The sequence below is a fragment of the Cervus elaphus genome, chromosome 27 (assembly GCF_910594005.1).
Source record: "Cervus elaphus chromosome 27, mCerEla1.1, whole genome shotgun sequence".
Taxonomy (NCBI): Eukaryota; Metazoa; Chordata; class Mammalia; order Artiodactyla; family Cervidae; genus Cervus; species Cervus elaphus.
The window spans coordinates 43,693,031-43,711,122 of NC_057841.1; the positions used below are offsets into that span (position 1 = coordinate 43,693,031).

At 41.0% G+C, this 18,092-nt stretch overlaps 1 protein-coding gene across 4 annotated transcripts in view; it reads left to right on the forward strand.

Annotated features, from left to right (window-relative positions):
- PTPRM (protein tyrosine phosphatase receptor type M) overlaps positions 1-18,092 on the forward strand; it is a 645,114-nt gene that overhangs the window by 349,806 nt on the left and 277,216 nt on the right. For all 4 annotated transcript variants that reach the window (XM_043889726.1, XM_043889727.1, XM_043889723.1 and 1 more), the window contains exon 8: positions 16,328-16,636. In XM_043889726.1, the coding sequence (XP_043745661.1) occupies positions 16,328-16,636 (309 nt within the window). The remainder of the gene's footprint in view (positions 1-16,327; positions 16,637-18,092) is intronic.

Sequence of the window (18,092 nt, forward strand, 5' to 3'; positions counted from 1 at the left end):
GCACAGTTTATTAACAAACACCAGCTCTCTGCTTCTTTTTTCCTTCCCTTTGCAGTTGGTTTCTTAAATTTTTAGCAGGGATCCATATTTCTAATTGTATTATTGTTACAATATTAGTAGTGTTTCCAGTAGCTGTTTAGTCAGCCTTTCTATGTTTACCAGACAAGTCTTTCTCCCTCCTTTCTTTTAATTCTGGGAAACTGCAGAGTGATTAAAGTTAGATACCTACCCAGAATCAGGTATTTGCTAGAGGTAGTTCTGAGAGCTTAATCCATGATAAAACGTGTAGTTATAACATCTTGAAAAGGTCTTAATATGAATAAATAACCGGGGCTACTTTTTTTTAGTTTATATTCTGCCAGAATTATGTTAGCAAAAGCATGATGCATTTTATGATTTCGTGCAATGCAGAAGTAATTACCAAATTCATAATTCTGTAAGGAGCAGATTTTTAATACCTACGTTATTAGAACACACCAGATTTATTGCCTCGAATCCAGCCTTGGAAGTTAATAAAATGCGGTTGTCAGTGTTGCAAATACCCGTTAAATCTTGTGTGTTATTTTGTGTGCATACAAACCATCCATGAGGAAATGAAGCCTAGTTAAGAAGTTCTAGGAAGTTTTATAGATGACTATATTTCTCTCTGCAATAGTCTAATGCTTGCTCAATTCTGTGTCCTTATTTAAATTAAAAGAAGTTTGGTTTAATCTTATATTTATTTCCAAAAAGTTTTAAGCATAATTTTAGAATAGTCTCTTCAATATTTAATTAATAATTTTCCCATATATATATATATATACACACATACACACACACACACATATACCCAACTAGCGTACTACTTAGAAGATAATAGTTCAAAAATGATAGAATTATGTTAATGTTATATTTTAAAGTGTAGTATTTGACACATGGCTAGATCCATAGTTATTCCTTTCCGGTATATATTTTCAGACAGTGGGCAGTGGAGAGTCACACTAGAGAAGTTCTTGAGAATTTGAGGCTAATTTGAAAACAAACCTTCCCTTCGTTGTGGATTCCCACACCCTGGTCCCACATAATCATTGAAAGTGTCAATTAGAAGAAAAAAAAATCTGTGGATGTATTCCAAATTGGATATACTACAGGCTGATATATCATTAGGGTTGGGAGTTTAAATATTCTTCATTCGTAGCTCTGCAAAAGAAGGAATCGTTTTTTGAGATGAAAGAAAATGAAACCTTTGAGGAAGGCCTTCCCCCAAGGTGAGGATTGGATGCTCACAGTGTGGGTACCTCTTCCCCACAGGGCCATGCGTTTCCCTCTGAGGCTTTAACAGTCTCTGACCCCACTCCCATCCCCCCAACTCCATTCAACCTCCTCTTGCCCTTGGAGCCCTCGATAGGGATGATGCTGTGTCTTAGCCCCCACTGCAATCGCTTCTTTTAGTTTTAGCCTCATGGGTGACCCATCCCAAGTGTCTAGACTTTGGCAGTAACTTGGGGCAAAGCGTTTCAGCTTGTGAAGGTGAATGGGTGCTGGCTGGCATGCTCTCTGAATTTGCATGTACCCTGTGCTCTGAGATATAGCAGCCAGGCATGAATTTTACTCTCCTCCCCACCCAAGTGTACCTACCTTGTTAGTCGCTCAGTCGTGTCCAACTCTTTTGTGACCCCATGGACTGTATAGCCTGCCAGGCTTCTCTGTCCGGGGGCTTCTCCAGGTAAGAAAACTGGAGTGGGTTGCCATTTCCTCCTCCAGGGGATCTTCCCAACCCAGGAATTGAACCCAGGTCTCCTGCATTGGAGATTGGTGGAAATGGTGGATTCTTTACCATCCAAGCCACCAGGGAAGTCCTTTGTTCTCATTCAAAATTATATTTGTCCATGGATGATTCCTTTGGTCCAGAGCCAGCTACTCCTGCTCCCTGTCTACCAGTGGGTACAATAAGTGCAAGGTTACATTGGGATAAGAATATGTGTGCTGCTCTTAAAATTATGTGGCAGGTCAACCAAGCTGACTTGGAGTTGAAGGAATAAGATACAGTTCAAGGTCATTGGTAGAAATAAGATTCAAAGGAAAACAATCATAGGCTTTCTGAGAATAGAGATATGGTGAAGGGTTTTTTTGGGTGAGTGGGGCGGTGTTGGTAGTGTTGTATAGGGAAACAGGAAAAGAATAAGATTCAGCCAAAAAGTAAAAGTGAATTCCTTTTCGTGCATTACCTTTTAATCTCAAGTCTTTGAGTTTTCGCATCTGTGCTGTCTTCTGTGTTGCTGCCAGATGTTGAGAACAGTCATCGCATAATTGCCTGGTGAGAGAGCTATTTCTGTGCATTCTGGGCCTGAACACACCAAGCAGTTCTGAGTGAATTCCACCAGTTGATCTGGAGGACACTGTTCATCTATCCGTCTCTGCATGTGAGAGTTAATTTGCCAACTCTGATTGCATTCTACACGCCTTGACTCGGGTTGATCACACATATTGGAATGTATCCATTTAGAAAAAAATGAACTCGGCTGTTTAGCCATGTAGCATTAATTGATGACATCTCTTGAGCATGGATTTATGCGGCCATGCAGTCTTGTCTCGGGTTCAGTAAAGCCTTGTGTGAGACTCTCGATTTAGCTCACATTGTTGGGCTAATGACTGCGAGCGAATTAGTGCAGTTTGTCAGCAGCAATAGGCTGCCACTAGAGCAGGAGTGTCCCGGTACGTCTTCTTCAGACTGATATATGAAATCACACATCCCATTTATTTCTGTGCAACATTATAAACAACATCTGTGTCTCTGCTTCCCTGGCAAGGATGGAGCTGCTCAAATCTGAGATTTATACCATGGTTTATCATCGTCCCAGGTGATTTTCATGGCAACCTTCAAAGCTTAAACCAAGAGCTTAAAGTATTTATTGCTCAGGTGTGATCATCGATTGACTTAAATAATGTCTTGGAAATCAGTTTACTTTCTCAGCTGCTTGGTGCTGTAGAAACCCACGTTTGACTCTTGGTGGTGTTTGGAATTTAATTAGAGGCATCATGAGGCATGGCCTTGGGTTAGTCTTCATTGAAATGCCTTTCGTGAGACCGAATTTGAAATGGCCAAGCACGTTTGTCATTTTTAGTACCGGGTGATTATATTTTCTGGTGGCTTAGATGGTAAAGAACCCGCCTGCCAATGCACAAGATGCAGGTTAGATCCCTGAATCAGGAAGATCCCTGGAGAAGGAAATGGCAACCCTCTCCAGTGTTCTTGCCTGGTGAATTCCACGGACAGAGGAGCCTGGAGAGATAGAGTCCATGGGGTCACAAAGAGTCAGACATGACTGAGCGACTGACACTTTTGCTCTTTGATGTTATTTTCTGCTTTACACAGTAAGCTGAAGTTCTGCATTGTGTTTGTGCAGCATTTAAACTCAGCCCACCCCTCCTTTACGAAGACCACCCCCCCATCATGCTCTGACTGAGTCCAGTTGTGGTTGGGATCCTGAACCCCTACAGGTCTTCGGCTTGGGGTGAAGAGCGGTTGGCAGACTGGTGACGTCTTGTTGACTTAGATGTGAACCATGGCACCTGGGGTACACTGGGGCAAATTGTCACTGACATGAGGATGAGGTGAAAAGTATATGTCTGTAGGCTTTTATCTTTCCTTTATAGCTCGACACATGCTTCCTTCACGACAAGGGAAGAAAATCACAAGGACCCGAGCTTGTCTCTCTTTGGAACTCTCTAGAATTAGCTTGTCATGAAATGTAAAACTAATGTGCAGTTGTAAAAACCGTTGCCAGCTCTTTCCTCAGTGCTGCCTGATGGCTAAGTAGATTTGGAAATGAAAGGGGTTATTATAAAGTGATTACTGAATAGCTAGGTATGTCATTTTAAACAAGCAGCTAAAATCTCTCTGTTAGACGTTCAGGCTGTAGTCTTGTTTTGTATCATTCATATTTAAGACATGATTTTGATTGTGGAGGAGTAATCAAGCACTAGGGGTAATTTAAGAAAAAAAATACATATACGGGGTGATATTTTCTTTCATTCCTTATTAAAATACATTAGAATTTAAATGAGGCATTCTCTAAAAATGTGTGACTATTAAGTAGGTACCAAATACAAAAATACGCACTCCAGTCGGCTCTAGTTTAGAGCTGAAAATTCTTCACCTGAGGAAAAACTTTTCTTTTAAAATTCAAGCAAAGCCTATTGTAAAATAATGTGTTGAAAGTGGCACATATCAAAGAATGAATGGTTTAAAAATTATAACTCTTAATATCTTATTACTGTCAGTTTCATAGGGGAGAAGAGATACCATGAAGAATCTTAAAAGGAAAACATAAAATAAAAAGAGGTCCAGCTAATGTAGGCTTTCTTTTGCCTTATCCCCCTCTTCTTTCTAAATACTTTTCCTGGGAATCACCATCTGTGTTAGTGACTTGAATGGTTACGTAACCTCCAAATCCTTCCCCACTCCAACCCCGCCCCAACTTTGAGCTTCAGGTTTATCCTAAGGGCCATACCGGCTGTCTGCTCATGGATGGCTCAGGCAGCAAACAGTCAGGTCCATCACACCCCCAGCTGTCCCCCACTCTGGCCCCTGTCTTGGCAGGACTGTCTTACTATCCCTGGTCCCACCCTCCCCCTGACCGTCTAATGACGACATTCCGTGGTGTGTGGCTGCAGGATGTTTACCAAGCTGCCGTTCTCCTGGTACAGGCTGGCTTGGCCATGGGCAGCAGGTCCTCTGGGGAGAACCCAGCCTCGCACCTCCAGGCTTTCCCCATCCCAGTCCATCCTCTGCCGCCAACAGGCTGGCCCCCAGGTCTGCCCCACAGGCTCAGCAGGCTTCCTCTCGCCATAGAATTCAACTTCAGAAAGGATGAGAAAGCTAAGATATGTGGTATCATATTAAGAACTTATTAGAAGTATTATCTGTGGATCCTCACGAAAATGTCTAATTAATTTTCAATATGTCGGAATCCTGAGTATTTTTAACACTAAATGGCAAATGGGTGATCTACTTTATTAAGATTCTCCAATATGTTCTCTAGTTTTTTAAGCCCCTCTGAAGAAATATGCAAATATTCAAGGAAGCATAGTTGTTTGTAATTTTTTAAGACAAGTTTCTGTGGCAAGTTAACTGAATTCAAAAGGAAATAAATATGTATCAGTGAACTGTGATTTCTTTTCAAAAGTTGAGTGAGGAATGAGCTGTAATAATAATTAAAAAAAAAAAACCCTTATTTGTGACATTTTCCTTGTTCTTTTATTAAAGAGCAGTTCTTTTCTTAAAGATGGAAAATATGGCTGAGCAAATGCCCTGGTGGTCCAGTGGTTAGGACTCTGCCTTCACTGGCAAGGGAGGGCCAGGGCTCAGTTCCCTGGTAGAGGAACTATTAATAAATAGGAGACTCTGAACAGGTAAAAAGTGTTTTAAATAAGATTTCTCTACTAAGTATCAACTAGAGAGAATGGTTCTTATGGGTGAATCGAAAATGGTACTCGATTGGCTTTTTTTCAACACTCAACACATTCTTCCATAACCAGCAGTGACTGGCTTGGGTACGCTTTTGCTCTGGATCCAAACTTCTAACATCCTTTTTGTGGTCATCACAGCTTTATGAGGGTTAGAGAAGGTCAATACACATTCTCAACCAATTTTTGACAGTTCTGAAAAACTCTGTGAAAATCACTTGCCTCCTCCTTTAATAGAATCTGAAATAAATACCAAGAAAGTCTTTTACTGGAAGCTCATTTTTATTTCACACAACAGTTTCTTGTAAAGTTCATCTATAGGATGAATTACAGCTCGTTCATTGCACGGCACCGGAACAACTGAAGATTCCGATTTGACTGTATAGCAGCAGTGTTCTTCCCGCAGGCATGAACTTTACACTTCGGAAATGTCACCAGGGAGCTAAGGCAGAAATGGACCATTCCAGTTGTTAGGGGAGCCATGTTTATAAAGCAGAAAGTAAGACAGAGACACGCAGATCACAGCACAGAACTTGGGAAGGCCGTTCATAGAAAACTGGTAAATACCACAGAAAAGGAGATGTTTTCTGAATTGACTTATGAAAACAAAGGAACTGAGCTGGATGCTTGGTGGTTATTATACTGTGTTAGCATCCTTTTAACTAATGCATTGATTAGTGAACATAAGATCCTTCTAGGATAAAGCATTTGTGTTAGACATGGGATCAGTAGTCAGTGAACTTGATTGTTGCAGAAGACAGGAAAACATAGAAACGTAATCAACCTGTGAACATGAGGATTTTGACAGTGTGGGTGTCTAGAAGCCTCAGAGTTCTTAACTAAGAAAAAATAGTCATTAAAGAGACTGATTTTGAATTAAGATAGAAAGGGATTGAAGACTACTTTTTTGCAGATAAAAAAGGTGACTAATAGTGTATATGTATGGATCTGTGAGACCAAAGATATTAATTTTGGAAGGAGAAGGGTATTTGGGGTGCAACAGACAGACTCACCTGACTGGTGTGGAAAGCAAGAATGGTTATGACCTGTTTGACAGGAGTGACTTACTCATGGAGACATTTTTATTTGGTTCCTATGATAAGAGGGCATCAATTAGAAGTCCTTAGATTGATTCAGACATACCATCAAAAAGTCATGAGGGACAGACAGGATTAGGGAGGAATAGCTAAAACTGGTACCTTCATGAAAATTCAAGTACTGTATGTGGATATATGGCTGTTGAAGTTAGTATTTGTGGTTAAAGGGTAAGTGAATAAGTGGTATTTGTTTGCTGAAAAAAATCCACATACCTCTGTCAACATGCACACGTATCCAGTTCCGCACACCTGCTTTATCTTAAGTTTTGAAACCATCCATTAAATTCTTTCAGAACTCTCAGTGCATGCAGCATGCCTATATCTTTTTGGCCACGGAACTTGCATGTTTTTGAACAGCACACAAACATACCCACATAGACACACACACACACCTACGCACACTGCTTCCAGCAGGACCACAGTGTACGGTTGTGCAGAATGTGCACGGTGTAAGCATGCGGGGCCCGTTCATTGCACAAACCCCATAGATTTATATGATTCCTATGCAGTTTTCCAGCAGATGACAATAAGTGCTTTAAGGAAGCCATGCTTTTCTATTGTACACAAACATAGGTCGGAACATGTACAACACGTGTGCATCACGTACACAAACATGTTGTACCAAATGGGTCAGCCGTGGCCTTGGACGGTTACCTTGCTCACGCTCTTCCCTCCTCACATGGCCATCCTGAGCTCTGCTTTAGGCCTCTCTGTGAGGATACAGGAATGAAACAGGGTGAGGTTCAGAGGTGGGGTCGGGGGAGGGGGAAACAACACCTCTTCCCTGAGTGGCCAAGCCGGCCCTGAGACTCAGCCTGCAGGATCCAGGGGTCTGGTGTCTGGGCCAAGAGCATCACTGGTGAGATGCCTGTTATACATGTGAGTACATGGCTCCATAAAGCTCTTAGGGTCAGAAGCCCCCAGCCATGGGTGAATATCCAGAACATCTTCAGTGAGATGTTATCCTGCTTCCCTTAGGTCTGGCTATCAGAAACCAGTCTTTCTCTCCTAAGAACCAAGGGTAGACTGTCCTGCAGGAAGAGAATTTCAAAGAGCTGACAGAGTTTCTGGGATAGTCATGCCTTCCTGTGATAACCATCTTTTAAGTTATTATGTTGTTGTTTTTTAGTCGCTAAGTTATGTCTGACTCTTTGTGGCCCCATGGACTGCAGCACGCCAGGCTTCCCTGTCCTTCACTATCTGTATTTGACATAAACAAAAGAATGTTTGTCATCTACATAAATTGTGCTATACAGCAACATTAACTGACTCCTTGGCTGAAAAATAGAGCCTCCTTAGAACCTCTGCCTCTAACTGTTTGCTTCTCATTTTATTCCCCTGCCTCTAGGACTGAGGTCACCAGTATCATGAGTTTCCATGGAAATTTGTCCTGTTTTTCTCTTCTTTCTTCATTTAAGTGGTTTTCACATATATGTACGCTTTAATTCCCTTTTGCTGGATTTTCAGTTTTATAAAATTATATCATAGTTCTCTACTGCGACTTGAGTTTTTCACTCAATTCTGTATTTCCACAATTTGTTATTGTTTCATTCATAATCACTAGAGAATACTTTGCCATTGTATGATTATCTGTCTGTTTTCTGCTCAGTAGATATTTAGGTTGTTCCTGCGTTTTGTTCTCTTATTCTTTTGTCAACAATGCTGCTAAGAACATTTCTGTACACATCTCCTGGAACCCCCAGGGAAGACTTTGTCCAGGAGTGCATATCTCCTAGTGCTCCCAGGGAAGAATTTCTCTAGGTGTGTGTATATCTCCTGGCGCCCCCAGGGAAAAAGTTCTCCAGCAGGGTGCTTCTCACTCTTCTGCTACAGTATGAAATGTATTTTACATTGTGGACTCAGTCAAACACACACCTGTAAATTCACAAGAGCGTGCGTATGTAGCCTAAAACAAAAACTGCACAGTCCTCACCTTCTAACTTAAAATGCATTCGAATGTTTTAGTTTGTGTGTGTGTGTGCACTCAGTTGTATCCAACTCTTTGTGATCCCATGGACTGTAGTCCACTGGGCTCCTCTGTCCCTGAGACTCTCCAGGCAAGAATACTGGCGTGGGATGCCATTTCTTCCTCCAGGGGATCTTCCTGACCCAGGGGTCAAACCCACGTCTCTTAGGTCTCCTGCATTGGCAGGCAGGTTCTTTACCACTAGTATTCCTCACTAGTCTAAGACCCGAGGGCCCAACCTGCATTCTAAAAAACACTCCTCTAAGTCAGAGTTTCTCAGACTTTAATGTGCAAAGGAAGATTCGGCTTCTGGCGGTCAAAAGTGGGGCCTGAGCATCTGTGTTTCTGAATGAGTTGCCAGGGGTTACCAGTGCTCACTCTTCACCCCTTGTAATAGGGAACGTGTGGGCTCAACCCGTCTGCTCCTCAGTAGGGAATGCACGAGTAAACTACAGTTAATTTCCTTAATGGAATTTGATCTGCATATATGATACATGTATACATTTGATATATATCAGTTAGAATGATCTATATGATCCATCTGTAGATCTAAGCCAGATCTATGAATTTTAACTTGGCTGATGTGGAACCCATCAATCTGCAGAGAATGGTAGCATTTGTGTAAAATTTTCAGCATACTGGACACTTGTAATAAAAGTACAAAACCATGTCTGAGAGTGATGTATAATAACCTTGAGGTAGCCTACAGGACCCTGGAAAGGATTTATATCAGCACTATTTTATTTCTTTAATCAAAAGTGCTCTGAGGCAAAACACCAATGTTAATATTTGATACTAGTAGGTACACAGGCGATTGTTTTATGTTGTACTTTTCAATGTGGTTTTTTTTTTAATATTACTTGAAATTTTAAAAACCTTAAATTAACACCAGAAAAGAACACTTTGTATTTAAAAGAAGAACATCTTTCAACCACTGTTGGACTCCTAGCCTTATTCTGAAAAGTTAATCAATTCAGGCAGAATAAATTATGACAAACATTACTGTCAGTGAATCTGTTATCAATGCCAACACTTCTTTATTGTGGAAGATTGTCAACAGTGAATCATTTATTCCATCTTTTTTTTCCAGCTCCTGCTCAACTAACTCTTAAGAATATTAACTCTTAAAATTCTTTTTAAAAAAATATTCTAAAAGTCTCGGTGACACTAGGCTGAAACGAGATGCCAAAAGTGACTAACCAAAGGCCAGAGTTGTATTCTTTTACTGTAGGCTTTGTAATGTACAAACCAAAAACTAAACAGAGCATGTGCACACCTTGCTCTCTTAGGATCACCTGAGACGCTGGTAGCTGCCCCTCCAGGCTGTCAGCCATGCTCACGTTCAGAGTGCGGGTGCAGCCCCACCCTCTTGCCTGAGAGGGTCTGCATTCACACCTTGGTCTGTGTCCTCATCGTTTCTTATGTAAAATCACCTGTACATTTCCTGTAAATCATGAATAGAAATTCCTGCTTTCATCTGCGATCAAATTAGATTGGTCAATAGGATTGATACGTGGAGAGTCCAGTTCTCAGCAAGGTTACTTACCTTTAGGATTTAGGCTGAGTACAAACCAGCGCTTGTAATACAGAAAAGATACGGTAAAGAACGCATCCATCCTAAACCAAGAAATATGGGAGGAATTTGCTTCTATGTGAGGCCTGGCATGGCTGCCCTTTCCTTCGTTATTCAGTAAGACTGTTTTCTCAGTTCTTAATGTAGTACTATTTTTGTTTTTGTTGTTGTTGTTGCTATTGTTGTTTAATTGCTAAGTCTTAACCCAACTCTTTCTGACCCCACGGACTATAGCCTGCCAGGCTCCTCTGTCCAAGGGATTTCCTAGGCAAGAATACTGGAGTGGGTTGCCAGTTCCTTCTCCAGGGGCTCTTCCTGACCAAGAGATCGAACCCTGGTCACCTGTATTGCAAGCAGATTTTTTACCATCTGAGCCACCAGGGAAGCCCAAACTCTGGAAAATATCAGTTAATTAAAAAACTACAGCTTGTCACTTACAAACAGTGCTCTGTGCCTGGAATCTTTGTTGCTTGTGTGTTAGTCATTCAGTTGTGTCCGACTCTTTGCAACTCCATGGAGTGTAGCCTGCCAGGTTCCTCTGTCCATGGAATTTTCCAGGCAAGAATATTGGAGTGGATTGCCATTTCCTACTCCAGGGGTTCTTCCCAACGCAGGGATCAAACCTGGGTCTCTTGAATTGCAGGCAGATTCTTTTTTTTTTTTTTTTATTAGTTGGAGGCTAATCACTTCACAATATTTCAGTGGGTTTTGTCATACATTGATATGAATCAGCCATAGAGTTACACATATTCCCCATCCCAGTCCCCCCTCCCAGCTCCCTCTCCACCCGATTCCTCTGGGTCTTCCCAGTGCACCAGGCCCGAGCACTTATCTCATGCATCCCACCTGGGCTGGTGATCTGTTTCACCATAGATAATATACATGCTGTTCTTTTGAAACATCCCACCCTCACCTTCTCCCACAGAGTTCAAAAGTCTGTTCTGTACATCTGTGTCTCTTTTTCTGTTTTGCATATAGGGTTATCGTTACCATCTTTCTAAATTCCATATATATGTGTTAGTATGCTGTAATGTTCTTTATCTTTCTGGCTTACTTCACTCTGTATAATGAGCTCAAGTTTCATCCATCTCATCAGAACTGATTCAAATGAATTCTTTTTAACGGCTGAGTAATATTCCATGGTGTATATGTACCACAGCTTCCTTATCCATTCATCTGCTGATGGGCATCTAGGTTGCTTCCATGTCCTGGCTATTATAAACAGTGCTGCGATGAACATTGGGGTGCACATGTCTCTTTCAGATCTGGTTTCCTCAGTGTGTATGCCCAGAAGTGGGATTGCTGGGTCATATGGCAGTTCTATTTCCAGTTTTTTAAGAAATCTCCACACTGTTCTCCATAGTGGCTGTACTAGTTTGCATTCCCACCAACAGTGTAAGAGGGTTCCCTTTTCTCCACACCCTCTCCAGCATTTATTGCTTGTAGACTTTTGGATAGCAGCCATCCTGACTGGCGTGTAATGGTACCTCATTGTGGTTTTGATTTGCATTTCTCTAATAATGAGTGATGTTGAGCATCTTTTCATGTGTTTGTTAGCCATCTGTATGTCTTCTTGCAGGCAGATTCTTTACGGTCTGTGTCTTTGCTTCTTAGGGATATTAAATAACTGGGAAGGCCAACATAACATCAGTTAAACAAGCCTTTGCTCTGATTTAACTGTATAGCAAAGTAAATAAAGCTGTTACTTTATTATTTTGTCACCTTCTTTTGTGTGACTGGCAAGGCAGAAGTTTAGTAGCTGAAGACGCCAGAAGGGACCCACCCTGCCATTCTGGGTGTCATTCCTTTTATTGCAATAGACTCTGGAAAGTCCATGAAGAGGCAGAAAAGAGAAACCTGTTAGCAGGAGCCTCGGTTTGTAATCTGTGTTTTTGATTATCAATGACAGGATTCTAAAATTACACTCAGATGTATCTCACAGGTTCTGAAATTGAGTTTCTGAAAAAGCAGTGTAGTTGTAATGAAAGGTAAAGGGCAGGGTTCCAGAGAAACGAGCTGTGAATTGAACCCGCAATGGAAATTGATCCTATCACTCAGTTTCTGCCCTTACCCCTGGAAGAACAGGACTGGCTGGATGAGGAGGCGGGGTCCCTGATTAAATAGGATTGCCAGAGTGCTGTAGGCCAGAACCAGCTCACTGGTCCCTCAGGTCAGGGCTGTAAGTGTCAGGTGTCTCTGCTTGACGCCTGACTCGAAGTGGCAGAAAGAGAACAGGGGAAGATGCTGCCGGTGGTACCAGGAAGGGACACCGGTGAGAACTCCCTGCTGAAGCTTCAGGCATGCCAGCCACCACGCTCCTCAGGGATACCACTCTGGTCACTTATTGTGAGCCCACGGGCCCAGACTGGACCCCCTGGCCTCGTGACTGCTGCCAGCGATGCCTCCCGGTGCCCATTCCGCTGAGGGCCAAGGGCATGTTAAGAGAAGTTACTGGCCTTGGAAACCGCACACGTCTTCCAAAACATCTTTACGATCGTGAGAAAAGATAGACATATATTTCCCAACTAGTGACTGTGACTTACAACCCTGTCATCTGGCTTCCCTAGTGGCCCCAATGGTAAAGCATCTGCCTGCAATGGAGGAGACCCGGGTTCGATCCTAGGGTCGGGAAGATCCCCTGGAGAAGGTCATGGCAACCTACTCCAGTATTCTTGCCTAGGAAATCCCATGGACCGAGGAGCCTGGAAGGCTACAGTCCATAGGGTCTCAAACAGTTGGACACCACTTAGTGACTCAGCATGCACACAAAATGTGGTTCAGCAAATTGAAGACACTCCCTGAATTTCATAGCGAGTGAGTAACTGGACTCAGATTAGTACCCAAGGCTCCTACCACCACCTCCAGTGGCATTCGTCATTTTAGAAGAGTGTCTTTTTGTCACCTCCAGGACAGCTTCTCCTATTTGGGGAGCAAATTTATTTATTTACTTTTGGCTATGTCAGGTCTTCGTTGCTGTGTGTGGGCTTTCTCTAGTTGTGGAGAACAGGGGCTACTCTCTAGTTGTGGTGTGAGGGCTTCACGTTGCAGTGTATTCTCTTGTTGTGGCGCATGGGCTCTAGGCACACAGGCTTCAGTAGTTGCAGCACACAGGCTCAGTAGTTGAGGCACAGAGGCTAATTAGTTGTAGTTTGCTGGACCTAAGCATACAGGCTTCAGTATTTATGGTTCGTGGGCTCAGTAGTTGGGGTGCATGGGCTTAGTTGCTCTGAGGCATGTGGAATCTTCCCGGACCAGGGATTGAACCCATGTTGCCTGCATTGGCAGGTGAATTCTTATCCACTGCTCCACCAGGGAAGTCCAAAATTAGAATATTTAAGAAAAGAAATATTCTGTTTGGAAAATCCTCTGCAAGATGGTCTTGTTTACACTGATCAGGAACAAGATGCAAACCAGTTTCCACAACCCTGTTTCCATCTAAGACTCAGGACTCACACAGCCTCCATCTCTGATCTCTTAATACCATTCATGACAATCAGAACTCTGGGGACTTGGTCATAGAGATGGTTGTTTGTGCTAGGCTTAGCTGTTTGAATTGGCAAGTTTACAGGAAGTCATCACTTTACCATGATGGGATTCTGAGAGGTAATAACAGACGGAAAGAGAGCGTGCACTTCAGGACAGCTTGACCAGTAGACAGAGCCTTCGTTGTTTTATCCTGGGGCTTAATTCACAAGTGTGTGTTCTTGGCTAAGGAATATTAAAATGATGCAGGCTTACTTCTGCAGGAGAAAGTAGTTTTTCTAGTGAAATTAAGTTAGAACTGCACTGCTTGTTGAAATTAATATTTGAAGCATTTAGTCATTTAGTAAGTAAAATTGATGAAAACCTTGGAAAAGTGCTTTAGAATAGTCCTTGTGGAGACTTGTGATTAATAGGGAAAGGAGTGAATAGATGCACATTAATCTGTTTATATAAGGGATCTGGAGTGTATTAAAAGTTTTTGTAAGCATTCAACTAATGAAGCATTATATAAAATTAGACATTGCCTTTAGATGGTAAAAACTAGACTGGAACACACCTTCAATGTTATCACTAGGTAACTTATTTGTGATATTTTCCCGAACACTAGTAATTTAAATATGAAAAAAATGATTCAGTAAAAAGTAACATTCCATGAGCATCTTCCACTCAGGATTCTCCAGGGAAATTTTTCCTCACTTGTCCTCAGTTCCCAGAGTTATTACAGGACAGACTAGCATGAATGGTCATGACTAACCTTGTGTTAGGGTTTGAACAGATAACTGGCAGATAAACCCTGTCTCACAAATGCAAACCCAGAGCATTATTTCACATGAATCGTTCCATTTGTTGAAGACCACAAGAAAAGGGGGTTCCCTAAGTTCTCTCTAGGCCCTAAATAATGGAGAAAACAAGGAATTTACACACAGTGAAAAGCAAGATATGAATATCAGTGATAGTCCAGACAGGTTTCTGGTGGCTAAAAAGTATAGGTGTGGATGTCTGGAAAACCAAGGCTGGGGAATGTGGCCTGGGACCCAGCTTCCATGGAACCAAAGGGAGAAGGGGGGAGGGTTCTTCCCAGCACTTTTGTCCCAAGGTTATATTCACAGGACTTTATTCTAGTTTACATCCCTTGATCTTGTTTCTGGGGGAGTTTTAGGTGTCTTAACGTGCTGTTTTTTTTTAAATCTTACTCTCTTTATTTTGGTGGAAACTCTACAGTAGAGTGGCAACAGCATATGTTTCATTGTCAAACATACAAATGCAGAGCCACAGTCAATCCTTCACCTTGGACAACTTGTTGAGCCCATCATGGTCACAATGTTTTCATTTCTATCTTGGAAAAAACTGGATTGTTTGAAGGAATGGAGATTACATACAAAACAACCCATACATAGGAAATGAACACACAGTACATGGTAGTTGTTATTTCTCAAGTTTTCTTGGGTATTTCCCCTTTCCAATTATACATCTCTTTATAGATCATACATGGTAACTACCTTAAGGAAAACAAAAATCAAAATATATGGATCAATTGAATGTATGGCTATACTAAAGTAAATAGATTAGGTGCTCCCCAAACCCATAAAAAGTAAATTTCTTAGAAAGATGCAAGGTACATCATAAGGGCTCAGTATATAATTAGTATTATTGTATTTTCATCATCATTTCCATAAACAAGTTTAAGCTTTCTCATAAATAACAAGGTGCTACTGTATAGCACAGGGTACTATATTCAATATCCTGTGAGAAAACATAATGGAAGAGCATATAAAAATAGAATATATATGTATAACTAAATCACTTTTCTATACAGCAGAAATTAACACAACATTGTAAATCAACTGTACTTCATTTAAAAATAAATATGCATGAAAACGCTTTCTCTGTATATATTCTTTCTCTTAAGCCAATCAGAGTGCTTGTATTCCTGCAAATCATTTAGATTTCTAAGCTCCAAACTCTGTCCCTGGAGCCTGGGCTGAGGACCAACACTGAGACTTGATCAGGGGTAGGAAAGAATTACTTCAGTATTGACTGTGTGGAATTCTCTGTAAATCAAAACCTGAAAAGGCTAGAGTTCTGCTCAGAAGTTTATACTCTTTAATCATTGTATTTCATGCTGAATTTGCAAGCTTTTACTTTTATGTTTTCTAATTCCATAATTATGAATTAATTTAAAAAGATAAAAAGTATATGCATCAGTTAGCATGAAGATTAGTTTTGTGTTTCAGAACCCCAGAGGAAAGAGCCTTAAATAAAAGCACTGTATTTCCCTCTAATGAAAATATTGGGAGTAGACCATTCAGGGCTCGTATGGTAGCCCAGTGATTACCAGGAACCCCATTTCTTTGTTATCATTGCTTTGAATTCTTCATGTTTAATTGCATCATGCTCCATCAGGGCTCCATGAGTGCAAGCTGTCCTAAGTCGAGCTAACAGGACAGAAGGAGGAACAAAGATGGGGAGCCCCTTCCTCTCAAGGAGACCCCCCCAGAAACCATCCCTGACATCTCACCTTGTATGCCATCCACCAGAATTTGGGTTCAAGGATCAGCCTTCACTGCTTAAGAGGCTGGAAACTGTAGTCTTTATTCTGGGTGGCGTTATGCCCAGCTAAGTTGTAGAGAGTTTATTCATATGGAAGAAGAGAAAACAAGATATTGGAGACCAATATAATTATCTGTGGCATCTAGGCTTCACCAGAACTTTTATTATCCTTTTCTCTTATGTTTTATTTTTCCTTCTTTTCCTCCTTAGATCCCATGCGTGGCCCAAGGAAACTGGAAGTCGTGGAAGTCAAATCTCGGCAGATCACCATCCGCTGGGAGCCCTTTGGGTATAACGTGACCCGTTGCCATAGCTACAACCTCACGGTCCACTACTGTTACAAAGTTGGAGGGCAGGAACAGGTGCGAGAGGAAGTGAGCTGGGACACAGAAAACTCACACCCCCAACACACCATCACCAACCTCTCGCCCTACACCAACGTCAGCGTGAAGCTCATCCTCATGAATCCAGAGGGGCGGAAGGAGAGCCAGGAGCTCGTAGTGCAGACGGATGAAGATCGTGAGTACTTTGAAGTGATGTGTTTATGTGAAACATTCAGTCTTTCAAAAATGCAGCTTGTGTTTCTTTCTAACTGAGACCTTTACAATGAAAATGGAAGAAAATTGCTTACCATGTTGAATAACACGTGTGTCTGTGCTGCATCTGCTGAAACACTGATTTAAAAAGGTGAAGACAATAAAGATACAGAGGCTTGTTTTAACTTTTATGTCACATGATTAGTTATCTACATACGATAATCCTACATGACTCTGAATAGTTCTTCAAATTTTGTCATCATGTTGGACTGAGGTGTTATTTGGGTATTAGATAGGAAGGACTTATTCATATGGCATTCTGAAATATTTTCCATAATTCAGATTAAAATTCAGCCCCAGATAGAGGCTGCCTTTGCTCTTTAGCACAGTGCTAAGAAATTACCACATGAGGTCAGTGGTCAAGTAACAGTCATTTTTTTCCATAGGAACAATGTTATAATTGAATATTACCTCAATAACCAAGACTTCAATAAATAGACTTCTATTAATATGTGTCAGAGTACTTCTGAAGTACTTAGTAGTAAACCATTAGTGTTCTAGAAGCCTTATTAATATGAACAGTGATATTACTGTCTATTTTATCTTTTTGCCGTAAGGGTTTTTTCAAACTATATTTTAAATTGAAGTCTAGTTAATTTGCAATGCTAGCTTCAGGTGTACTGCAGAGTTTTATAGATATATATATAAAGTTGTATATATAAATATAAGTTATATATATATAAATTTATTTATATTTATATATAAATATATAAAAGTTTATATATATCATATATTTATATATGATATACATTAAACTCGGCAGTACACCTGAGGCTAACAATACGTATATACATGTATATATACAACTGAATATATATTAATATAAGTATATATTCTTGTTAAGATTCTTTCCCATCATAGGTTATTGCAATATATTAAGAAAAGTTCCCTGTGCTCTATAGCAGGTCCCTGTTGTTTATCTATTTTATATACAGTAGTGTGTGTATGTTCATCTCCATCTCCTACTTTATCTCTTCCTGCTCCCTCCTTCCCCTTTGGTAACATAAGTTTGGTTTCTGTCTCTGAGTCTACTTCTGTTTTGATGGTAAGTTCATTTGTATCATTTTTTTTTAACTCCACATGTAAATGATATCATGTGATGTTTGTCTGACTTACTTCACTTAATATGTTGGTAGATTGTTCTTTTCTCTCAACTTCCACTGCCTACATCCAGATCTCATTATTTTATTCTGAAACTTCTGTAGTAGTTTCTGACCTTTCTTTGTGGTCCCAACTTCTCCCATTCCAGGGCCCCCTACCCACTCACTAAGTTCAGTTCAGTTCACTTGCTCAGTCATGTCCGACTCTTTGCGACCTCATGAACCACAGGACGCCAATCCTCCCTGTCCATCACCAACCGCCAGAGCTTACCCAAACTC